At 39.7% G+C, this 12,616-nt stretch overlaps 1 protein-coding gene across 1 annotated transcript in view; it reads right to left on the bottom strand.

The window, feature by feature from the left end:
• The window catches only part of LOC133623869 (pleckstrin homology domain-containing family G member 1), a 94,134-nt gene that overhangs the window by 9,854 nt on the left and 71,664 nt on the right, over positions 1-12,616 (bottom strand). The window contains exons 6-11 of the mRNA XM_061987331.2: positions 12,401-12,551; positions 10,034-10,165; positions 4,805-4,987; positions 4,631-4,726; positions 3,415-3,501; positions 2,014-2,047 (exon numbers count right to left, since the gene is read on the bottom strand). Coding sequence (XP_061843315.2) covers positions 2,014-2,047; positions 3,415-3,501; positions 4,631-4,726; positions 4,805-4,987; positions 10,034-10,165; positions 12,401-12,551 — 683 coding nt within the window. The remainder of the gene's footprint in view (positions 1-2,013; positions 2,048-3,414; positions 3,502-4,630; positions 4,727-4,804; positions 4,988-10,033; positions 10,166-12,400; positions 12,552-12,616) is intronic.

Genomic DNA, 12,616 nt, shown 5'->3' with positions numbered 1-12,616 from the left:
CTCCAGCGACCCCCCGCGACCCCAAAAGGGAAAAGCGGTAGAAAATGGATGGATGGATGGATTCTTAAAAACACTAGAGTGCTGTCATTTTGATCTTTGACTAGCTTTTTTTGCAGAAGGTCCTTAAAAACAGCGAGTGCTAAATAAGTAGATCAAAAATCAAATGTTACTGTAGTTGACGTTGGTTCTCCGAAATATACAAAATATGACTAGTAAATATATAAATAAATAGTAAAGGGAGAAGTCCGACACCCCAGTCTTTAGCTTTCCGGAAACGTGGCCCCCAAAACGATTCATAAAACCCAAAACCAGTGAAGTTGGCATGTTGTGTAAATGGGAAATAAAAACAGAATACAATGATTTGCAAATCCTTTTGAACTCATATTCAATTGAATAGACTGCAAAGACAAGATATTTAATGTTCAAACTGAGAAACTTTTTTTATTTTTTCAAATAATCATTAACTTAAAATTTAATGGCGGCAACACATTGCAAAAAAGTTGTCCCAGGGGCATTTTTACCACTGTGTTACATGGCCTTTCCTTTTAACAACACTCAGTAAATGTTTGGGAACTGAGGAGACCAATTTTTGAAGCTTTTCAGGTGGAATTCTTTCCCATTCTTGCTTGATGTACAGCTTAAGTTGTTCAACAGTCATTGTGGTATTTTAGGCTTCATAATGCACCACACATTTTCAATGGGAGACAGGTCTGGACTAATGGCAGGCCAGTCTAGTACCCGCACTCTTTTACTATGAAGCCACATGTTGTAACATGTGGCTTGGCATTGTCTTGCTAAAATAAGCAGGGGCGTCCATGATAACATTGCTTGGATAGCAACATATGTTGCTCCAAAACCTGTATGTACATTTCAGCATTAATGGTGCCTTCACAGATGTGTAGGTAACCCATGCCTTGTGCACTAATACACCCCCATACCATCACAGATGCTGGCTTTTGAACTGTGTGCCTATAACAGTCCGGATGGTTCTTTTCCTCTTTGGTCCGTGAGACACAAGGTCCACAGTTTCCAAAAACAATTTGAAATGTGGACTTGTCAGATCACAGAAGACTTTTCCACTTTGCATCAGCCCATCTTAGATGAGCTTGGGCCCAGCGAAGCCGCCGGCGTTTCTGGGTGTTGTTGATTAATGGCTTTCGCTTTGCATAGTAGAGTTTTAACTTGCACTTACAGATGTAGCGAACAACTTTAGTTACTGACAGTGGTTTTCTGAAGTGTTCTTGAGCCCATGTGGCGATATGCTTTACACACTGATGTCGCTTTTTGATGCAGTACCGCCTGAAGGATCGAAGATCCGTAATATCATCGCTTACGTGCAGTGATTTCTCCAGATTCTCTGAACCTTTTGATGATATTACGGACCGTAGATGGTGAAATTCCTAAATTCCTTGCAATAGCTGGTTGAGAAATGTTGTTCTTAAACTTTTGGACAATTTGCTCACACATTTGTTCACAAAGTGGTGACCCTCGCCCCATCCTTGTTTGTGAATGACTGAGCATTTCATGGAAGCTGCTTTTATACCCAATCATGGCACCCACCTGTTCCCAATTAGCCTGTTCACCTGTGGGATGTTCCAAATAAGTGCTTGATGAGCATTCCTCAACTTTCTCAGTCTTTTTTGCCACTTGCGCCAGCTTTTTTGAAACATGTTGCAGGCGTCAAAATCCAAATGAGCGAATATTTGAAAAAAATAACAAAGTTTTCTAGTTCGAATGTTAAGTATCTTGTCTTTGCAGTCTATTCAATTGAATATAAGTTGAAAAGGATTTGCAAATCATTGTATTCTGTTTTTAATTACCATCTACACAACGTGACAACTTCACTGGTGTTGGGTGTTTTAGTTGAATATCCCTGCTTTAGGAACTAAGAAGGAACTCCAACACTAAAAAAGAGAAAGTAGAAGCACGAGAACAGGAAATGATACAAAACACAGGAAAATAACTTATTATGTCCCAAACTGTCAAGTCACATATTGATTTTATTCTACTTACGCATTGCATCCATCTCCAGAATGGCTTGTTTGGCCTAGCAAAAGTGGCAGAGGGTTAAGATTAATGGGGTATGTAGCATATTTGGACAGCTTGGTGGCACTACAATCCCAGCCTTAACTCTCCATATTATAGTTGCATGTACAATTGAGGCAAAACTCACCAAAATAATTGAACAGAAAATGTATTAAAGTACCGTATTTTTCGGCCCATAGGGCACACCGGATTATAAGGCGCATTAAAGGGGTTGTATGATGATTTTTTTCTAAATGTAAAACACTTCCTTGTGGTCTACATAACATGTAATGGTGGCTCTTTGGTCAAAATGTTGCATAGATGATGTTTTACAGATCATCTTCAAGTCGCTTTCTGACAGTCGCTTCAGAATGCGTCGTTTTGTGGGCGGTCTTATTTACGTGGCTCACCTTAGACAGCGTCTTCTCCCCGTCATCTTTGTTGAAACTGTGTAGCGTGCAAGGACGTGTGTGGAAGAAGTGTCAAAAGATGGAGCTAACAGTTTTAATGACATTCAGACTTTACTTCAATCAATAACGGAGCATCATCTCCTCATCCGTGGCTCACTAGTGCAACAACAAGGCCAGATATGTGTCCCGTGAAAAACCATCAGACCGGAACCCTCTAATAACTAAAGTTCCGTGGGTGAATAATGTAAACTCACTACAGTTTACATTGATAGCTAGTCCACTGACAGATATAAATTAGAACTTTACGCTACTTCATATTAGAAATGACAACAGCGGAAGATGAATGCTACATAACAAGAAGATGAAGAAAAAGAAGAAGCTTATCGACTACGGCACGGACTACAATGGCGGACGCGCACATTTCAGGACCCATGCAGATCCTAAATACAGATCAGCAGGTACCAGAAGGTAAGAAAAGTTGGTTTTGCATAATATTGCAAAACAAAACGCCAGATAATATGACTTACCTTATACACACACCATAATAATACTCGTATGTTGAAGCACAGTACAATCAATCAAGCGGTGCGGCTGCATAGCTTACCAAAGTCGTACTAAAACATTTTGATAGATTTTTGAGCGCAATGTGTTATGTTCTATATTTTCAATGGAACATATAAAATGTTGGCATTGTTTACTTGAGTTATATTGCAGTGTACACATATCTCTTATGAGTGACTGCCATCTACTGGTCACACTTATCATTTCACCATGTACCAAATAAAATAGCTTCGAGGTCGGTAAGCATAACCAAAATTATGCCGTACATTAGGCGCACCGGGTTATAAGGCGCACTGTCGAGTTTTGAGAAAATGAAAGGATTTTAAGTGCGCCTTATAGTCCAAAAAATACGGTAGATGATTCAAGGATAAAGTTGACACATGTTTGAACAAAGGCAACACAACCAGAGTGTCCTTACTTTGGCAGGGATTTTAGCAGGATGATTTTCAAGTATGAGCCTCTTCAGGTGTAAGATCCACATGCGCTTATCTTGCTGGGACTTAGCCTGCAGGCAGCAGAAAAATCATTACAGTCCAGATAATAGCACACTTCAAAAAAGACAGCTGAGATGTTTTGGATAAACCATTTAAAAGCGTGCTTTCTTGTAGAACACAGATGAACATATTTACAAAACCTAAAACCAGTGAAGTTGGCAAGTTGTGTAAATGGTAAATAAAAACAGAATACAATGATTTGCTAATTCTTTTCAACTTACAACGTCCACAGTTTCCAAAAACAATTTGAAATGTGGACTCGTCAGACCACAGAACACTTTTCCACTTTGCATAAGTCCATCTTAGATGAGCTTGAGCCCAGCAAAGCCAGCGGCATTTCTGGGTGTAGTTGATAAATGGCTTTGGCTTTGCATTGTAGAGTTTTAAATTGCACTTACAGAAGTAGCGACAAACTGTAGTTACTGACAGTGGTTTTCAGAAGTGTTCCTGAGCCCATGTGGTGATATCCTTTACACACTGATGTCGGTTTTTGATGCAGGGATCGAAGGTCCGTAATATCATTGCTTACGTGCAGTGATTTCTCCAGATTCTCTGAACCTTTTGATGATATTACGGACCGTAGATGGTGAAATCCCTAAATTCCTTGCAATAGTTCGTTGATAAATGTTGTTCTTAAACTGTTGGACAATTTGCTCACGCATTTGTTCACAAAGTGGTGACCCTCGTCCCATCCTTGTTTGTGAATGACTGAGCATTTAATGGAAGCTGCTTTTATACCCAGTTAGGGCACCAACCTGTTCCCAATTAGCCTGTTCACCTGTGGGATGGTCCAAATAAGTGTTTGATGAGCATTCTTTAACTTTCTTAGTCTTTTTTGCCACTCGTGCCAGCTTTTTTGAAACAAGCATCAAATTCCAAATGAGCTAATATTTGCCAAAAATAACAAAGTTTACCAGTTCGAACGTTAAGTATCTTGTCTTTGCAGTCTATTTAATTGAATATAGGTTGAAAAGTATTTGTATATCATTGTATTCTGTTTTTATTTACCATTTACACAACGTGCCAACTTCACTGGTTTTGGGTTTTGTAATTTGTGTAGTTTCGTAACAAAATGTCTGTCATTAGCGTGAGATAATTCCACCCTCAACACTGATATTATGCTTGGTTATGTAATATTACCTGCACTGTGTGCTGTAGTTTAGGATTCTTGTAGTGAAACACACTGAAACTCAGCGGCTCTTTTGGGATAACTTCCACCAGCATGAGGTTGCAGCACTGCGAAAAAGCAACGAGACGTGCAATTTTTTAAATACGCTTCAGAACACGTTTTGTCGTGTCACTCGGGGCACCCACCAGGATGTGAGCTTTGTACGTGAAGGTTTCTTCCCGCTTCTTTGTGATCAGCAGGAGCTTATCAAACAGGAAGAGAGTTCTCTCGTTTTTGGCTCGCTGCAGTCGAAATGTTCCTTCGAGGACCAGTTCGCCGTAGCCAATCAGATCAGGGCCTTTCCAGTTGGTTAACAAGCTCTGGATTTCCTGCAATGACAACAGAGAAACATGGTAATTAGGGTTATGTTACAATTATTTGTTATTTTATCTTCAGGTTTTATTTTGTTATCAGAATCAGAATTAGAAGTACTTTATTAATCCCCGAGGGGAACATTTAGATTTTCAGCACAATCCCTTTCAAGTTCAGACAAACATTACAAGGAGACAGAAATAGGATCGCTGACGGGTCTGCCAACTTCCGGCTCCCCGAAAACAAAAAAAAAGGTGAGAAACAGGTGAACACTGGGGAGAGGGAAGAGTAATTAAATATTCAGTCAAAGACTGGACTCCGGGGAGGGGGTGCAGACTGAGGCCAAGGAAAAAAACCTCATTAACATGTTACATAGAATCAACAAAACTTGCAACAGCTGTATAAGCGCTATTCAGCCGTGCATCGCCCCCAAGGGGAATAAAGCAATGGTGAAGGCGTGGGCGTGGTGTGTGTTATTGCATGTGGATTCCAAGCATGTTACCATCAGGACTGCAATGATTAATCGATCAATTCCATCAGAAAAAAAAGCTTAAATTCATATTCTGCTGCTTCGATTAATCGTTGAATGTCTTCAACTGGAGGGGATCATGACATTTTGGGTTGATTAGACTTTTTGAAAATACATTTCTTCATATTCCCCCGCCATTTTTTCCACTAATTAAAATGTCTTTTATATACACTTTAACATTCCAACACACTGTAGTGGAGTTTAGAAATGGCAGTGAATATGAACATGGACACAGTGGAACCTCGATTTACGGACTTAATTGGTTTGTGAACAGAGTTCGTCATACTTGCCAACCCTTCTGATTTTTCTGGGAGACTCCCGAATTTCAGTGCCTCTCCTGAAAATCTCCCGGGACTACCATTCTCCCGAATTTCTCCCGATTTCCAGCCGGACTTAAGGCACGCCTCCTCCAGGTCCGTGCGGACCTGAGTGAGGACAGCCTGTCGTCACGTCCGCTTTTCCTTCATATAAACAACGTGCCGGCCCAGTCACGTTATAACATCTACGGATTTTGGAGAGTGCACAACTGCACACACAACAAGAAGGAGACGAAGCAGAAGAACGAAGAAGACACAGTCATGGCGACGACGAGTGACAGAGAATAGAACGAGGATGGACAATTCAACCCTAAACTCACTCCTTTCCTGCAAATTAAATTTCACAGATGCTGCCTGTAATAGAGTGATCTAAGTTGTTTGTTGCCATCTCCTGTTGAATGTTGGGTACAGTGTTCTGTGGTTACTTTTTGGTTGGCCAACGGTTTATGTTGTATTGCGCATCCTGACGGCAAGTGTTGGAGTCGGTTCTGAAGTATGAAGTAAAGAGACGTAACTTCATCACCTCGCCTGGTTAATGACTCCAACCCAGAATATTACACTGCCCATACCTATGCTCCTTCAAAGGCTGTGCTACTGGCTGCAAAGCATTGCACTTTCAAATACAACAATGAGTAGAGGAGTGTTATGTGTGTATATGTGTAAATAAATGAACACTGAAATTCAAGTATTTCTTTTATTTATATGTATATATATATAATAAAATACATATATATATATATATATATATATATATATATATATATATATAATAAAATACATATATATATATATATATATATATATATATATAGCTAAAATTCACTGAAAGTCAAGTATTTATTTTATTTATATATATATATATATATATATATATATATATATATATATATATATATAAATATATATATAAATATATATATATATATATATATATATCGAAATAGAAATAGAAATACTTGAATTTCAGTGAATTCTAGCTATAAATATACTCCTCCCCCTTAACCCCGCCCCCCGCCCACCTCAACCCCCCCCGACCTCCAAGTTCCCGAATTTGGAGGTCTCAAGGTTGGCAAGTATGGAGTTCGTAAACGAAAAAGTTTGTATAGTGAAGCAAGTTTCTCAATAAAATACAATGTAAATATGAATAATGGGCTCCAGCCTCGACAAAAGTTCATATTTTTGTGAAGTTTTGTGCACTAGTTTGAACACAATCTAAAGTGCAATACAGTACTGTATTTCAACAAGGTGGTGATGGATCAACTATCAACAAAAAGCCAAAACAACAACATTGACAACTAAACTGTCCTGTGTGCTTTGCCAACACGCGAAAACTCTTGGGTGCCATCATAAACAATCAGAAATCACAAGAATCTTTAACTTGAACAACCATATCGCTACAATAATAAACATTTTAAAAGGTAAAATCTACTTACCGTATTTTCCGGACTATAAGGCCACTTAAAATCATTTTTTCCTCAAAACCCGACAGTGCGCCCTATAACCTGGTGCGCCTAATGTACGGAATAATCCCTTCTTCTTTCTACACTGGTCTGTTGTGTTTTTGTGACTCATATCGAGTTAGCAAAATGGACAAAACTTGTCAAAAGATTGGTTCGTAAACAAATAAAAGCTTCCACTGTATTTTTATTAAATTCATGTTATCATTTTAGATAGCTAACAATTAGCGCTCTAGTTGCCACCGAGTGATTAGCGAACCTACCTGCCAGCTGGCGATTAGCCCGCTAGAGGCTAACCAGCGATAAACACGCAAATTGTCACCTAGCGATTAGCGGCCCTAGTTTCCACCTAGCGATTAGCATGCTAGCTGCTAGCCAGCTATTGTAAGTCGCTCTAAACTGTATTATTTGAATATCTTGGTATTGCACAATAACAAGGTAGCTTTGGGACAATTTTAATTTAAAACACAATTTCATACAGAATATACAAGTAGTGTGTCCCCGTGCCGTCTCTCAGTCAGTTTTGGGGTCCTGTTGAAGATGGTTTAATGATACAAATTGATGGCATGTGTGGTAAATACAAATCTTTACATAACTTGTAAAATATTAATAAGTGAAGTGAATTATATTTATATAGCGCTTTTCTCTAGTGACTCAAAGCGCTTTACATAGTGAAAACCCAATATCTAAGTTACATTTAAACCAGCGTGGGTGGCACTGGGAGCAGGTGTGTAAAGTGTCTTGCCCAAGGACAGCAGCAGTGACTAGGATGGCGGAAGCGGGGATCGAACCTGCAACCCTCAGGTTGATGGCACGGCCACTCTACCAACCGCCCCACATAACACAATAACACATTCATTCCTAATATTTCATTATAATCGACTTAAACTGCATTTTGGCTGGTTGTGTCTTTTATACACACACTGAGAGACATTTCTGGTTGCCAAGAGTAATACAATAAACCCTCATTTATCACTGTTAATTGGTTCCAGGCCTGTCCGTAGTACAAAACCCAAAACCAGTGAAGTTGGCACGTTGTGTAAAATCGTAAAAAAAAAAAAACTAATACAATGATTTACAAATCCTTTTCAACTTATATTCAATTGAATAGACTGCAAAGACAAGATATTTAATGTTCGAACTGAGAAACATATTTATTTTTTTGGTAAATAATCATTAACTTAGAATTTAATGGCAGCAACACATTGCAAAAAAGTTGGCACAGGGGCATTTTTACCACTGTGTTACATGGCCTTTCCTTTTAACACCACTCAGTAAACGTTTGGGAACTGAGGAGACCAATTTTTGAATTATTTCCCATTCTTGCTTGATGTACAGCTTAAGTTGTTCAACAGGCTTCATAATGCGACACACTTTTCCACTTTGCATCAGTCCATCTTAGAGGAGTTCGGGCCCAGCGAAGCCGGCGGCGTTTCTGGGTGTTGTTGATAAATGGCTTTGGCTTTGCATAGTAGAGTTTTAACTTGCACTTACAGAAGTAGCGACCAACTGTAGTTACTGACAGTGGTTTTCTGAAGTGTTCCTTCCCCCATGTGGTGATATCCTTTACACACTGATGTCGCTTTTTGATGCAGTACCGCCTGAGGGATCAAAGGTCACGGGCATTCAATTTTGGTTTTCGGCCTTACTGCTTACGTGCAGTGATTTCTACAGATTCTCTGAACCTTTTGATGATATTACAGACCGTAGATGGTGAAATTCCTAAATTCCTTGTTGAGAAATGTTGTTCTTAAATTGTTGGACAATTTGCTCACGCATTTGTTCACAAAGTGGTGACCCTCGCCCCATCCTTGTTTGTGAATGACTGAGCATTTCATGGAAGCTGCTTTTATACCCAATCATGGCACCCACCTGTTCCAATTAGCCTGTTCACCTTTGGGATGTTCCAAATAAATGTTTGATGAGCATTCCTCAACTTTCTCAGTCTTTTTTGACACTTTTGCCAGCTTTTTTGAAACATGTTGCAGGCATCAAATTCCAAATGAGCTAATATTTGCAAAAATAACAACATTTACCAGTTCGAACATTAAGTATCTTGTCTTTGCAGTCTATTCAATTGAATATAGGTTGAAAAGGATTTGCAAATCATTGCATTCTGTTTTTATTTACCAGTGAAGTTGGCACGCTGTGTAAATACACAACATGCCAACTTCACTGGTTTGGGGTTTTGTAAATGAATTTCTGCAAAATAGGAATTATAGATGATTTTTCATAGCTAAAGCATAAAAAACCTTTTTACAGCTTTGGAAGTGTTTTTTTGTACTTTTATGAGTGCACTGTAGACATAAAAAAACACAAACATAGTGACCTTGACAAGCCGCAAATTTCAAAGTGCGATGTGGTGAGCGAGGGACGACTATTACAATGTACTGATTTTATAGGTTGTCATTTTCTTCCGTAACAAGCAAAATTACAAACCACCCTTCAAGTATTTCTACAAACACTGCACACATTCCTGAGTTCAGCTGACCAATTTTGGTGTCCGACTGATAGAAGAAACAAGATTTTATGTGTTCTCCTTGTGCAAGGCCATCATTAGCCCGGCGAAAACACTGCGGTCAAGCTATTTTGAAAAGTGGAGCCTTACTGTACTTTTTTCAGTCCTACCCTGAGCTCAAATCAGTCTGCTGAACCAAAAAAAAAAAGTCCCATTAAAAAAGACCTGAATGGGGTGTGGGATTGCCAAAAATGTGCAAGATAGGGTCCGTTTTAATTGGTGGAACTGTCACTTTGCCATACCTGCAACCTAACAGCGTGCTCGTGCTTCCTCTTCATGTCGTTGATGTGCCAAGCTACTCTCTGCATGGTGTCTATGGCTTCCTGCACAACCTCAAACGTCTCGGTGTCCTTCTCCATATGGTTGGCTATCTCCTGCAAACACACAAACCACTCAAGTGAGCCAGACGCTTGCACCAAGGGAAGTAAAGGGGTATATACAGTTGTGGTCAAAAGTTTACATACACTAGTAAAGACCATAATGCAGACCTGGGCATTCTGCCGCCCGCGGGACCGCGTGAGGCCAATCATAAATTACAAAATACATTTTAAAAAGTAGCTATGTCGAGTGTGCAATACAACGGTGCTGCTTTTGTTTTGAAAAGCGTTATTTGTATTACTTCCGTGTGGACGTATGCGCGTGAGTGAATGTGAACAGCGGCAATCACAAATTACAAAATAAAGTTTAAAAAATATGTGTCGTGCGCGGAATACAACTGTGCTGCTTTTATTTTGAAACGTGTTATTTATGGACGTATGTCTGCGTGTAACCTGTGAGTGAAGGTGATGAAAAAGTGATGAGAGCTAAAAAGAGAAAAGTTGATGACGAATGCCGTGTTTCCAACAAGACATGGACTGCCAAGTATTTCTTTACAGAAATTAAAGGTAAAGCCGTGTGCTTAATTTGTGGTACACAGGTTGCTGTGTTTAAAGAATATAATTTGAATCGCCACTACACAACGAAGCACGGGGAAAAATACCGGAATCTGTCTGATGAAGTGCGTGCAAGGGAGGCTGATGCGTTGATGGTAAAACTGCAAACTCAACAAGGACTTTTTGCCATATTTCACACCCCCAGATATGCAGCCGTTAGGACAAGTTTTGTCATTTCTCACAAAATCGCCAGAAAAAGTAAGGCGTTTTCTGACGGAGAGTTTATTAAGGAGTGCTTATTGGACTCTGTTGCACTGATATAACAGGTGTTGTGCCGGATAATGCACCCCCGGCGTAGAATGCACCCCCTGACGGGAGTGTTATATCAACTAAAGCCCACACTTAAAGTTTCCACGTGCAAGATTGAATCTATTTAAAAAAGTTATTTAATAAGAAGCCAAAAGTGCAAAAACAATAATGTTCGTGTTGGAGGAGTTGTGAATGAATGAAATATGAAATCCGTGCTGCAGTCGCTGCTGGGCCACAACATTAGGTACACCTGCAGACTGCAGCACTGATGTCATATTTCATTCATTCAAAACTCCTCCAACACGAACATTATTGTTTTTGCACTTTTGGCTTCTTATTAAATAACTTTTTTAAATAGATTCAATCTTGCACGTGGAAACTAAGTGTGGGCTTTAGATGATATAACACTCCCGTCAGGGGGTGCATTCTACGCCGGGGGTGCATTATCCGGCACAACACCTGAAACTTGGAGCTTCAGTTGAAGAACAGAACGGCCGACTTTGAATGTTTTTCGCTGGCTTTGGATGAGAGCTGTGATGTACGTAACAACGCCCAGCTGCTCATCTTCTTACGTGGGGTAACTGCTGACTTTCAAATCACGAAGGAGCTGGCAGCCATGCAGTCAATTAAAAGGGACAACCACAGGTAATGACTTGTTCACATAGGTAAATGCGTGTTTGGACATGTTAGGACTGAAATGGGACAAGCTGGCAGGTGTGACAACAGATGGTTGTCCAAATATGACTTTTAAAGAGGATGCAGGATAAACTTTAAATTAACCCTGTGCAGAAATTGACATTTTGCATTGTATTGTACATCAGGAAGTGTAGTGTAAGACAGTGTTAAAAATAAAACCATCAAAAGCAAGCTGCTTTCATATAAAGTTAAGTTAGGTTACATGAAAGTATTATTATTATTATTAATTATTATTATTATTTATCTTACGGTATATCAAAAATAATATTGAGCAAAATTTAATTGAAATATTGTCGATGTGGCCCTCCAGCAGTGCTCGGGTTGCTCATGCGGCCCCCGGTAAAAATTAATTGCCCACCCCTGCTTTAGACCCAGCAGATTTGGTCACATTTTCAGTAGACCCATAATAAATTCATAAAAGAACCAAACTTCATGAATGTTTTTTGTGACCAACAAGTATGTGCTCCAATCACTCTATCACAAAAAAATAAGAGTTGTAGAAAATATTGTAAACTCAAGACAGCCATGACATTATGTTCTTTACAAGTGTATGTAAACCTTTGACCACGACTGTATGTGCATTTATTTTGCAGATTGCTACCTCCACTTCTATTTAAAGCACATGCAGCATGGGACTATTCATACCGAGTGCCATATGCCTTAACATTTGGCTCCAGCACTAGAGAAGAGGAAACAGTTCTGATGCATTTGAAGCATTGGGGATGGACGTACATGAAGCAGCAGATGGTACTTAAGGATCCTCTGCACCGGCTTTAGCAGGTAGGAGCCCAGGGGCAAGGAGTGCCGCAGAGATTCCTGGCGTTCGCGGAAAAACTTGGCCAACACCTTGTTCCTCATGCACTCGGTGAGCACGGCCACCGACCTGCGGAGTCAAAACACAGGCGTTGTAGAGTATCGGTAATATCAGTATCAGCATCGGCAGTATGA

The sequence above is a fragment of the Nerophis lumbriciformis genome, linkage group LG26 (assembly GCF_033978685.3).
Source record: "Nerophis lumbriciformis linkage group LG26, RoL_Nlum_v2.1, whole genome shotgun sequence".
NCBI lineage: Eukaryota > Metazoa > Chordata > Actinopteri > Syngnathiformes > Syngnathidae > Nerophis > Nerophis lumbriciformis.
The sequence above is the reverse complement of the archived record's forward strand: the minus strand, read 5'-3'. Positions and strand labels throughout refer to the sequence as shown.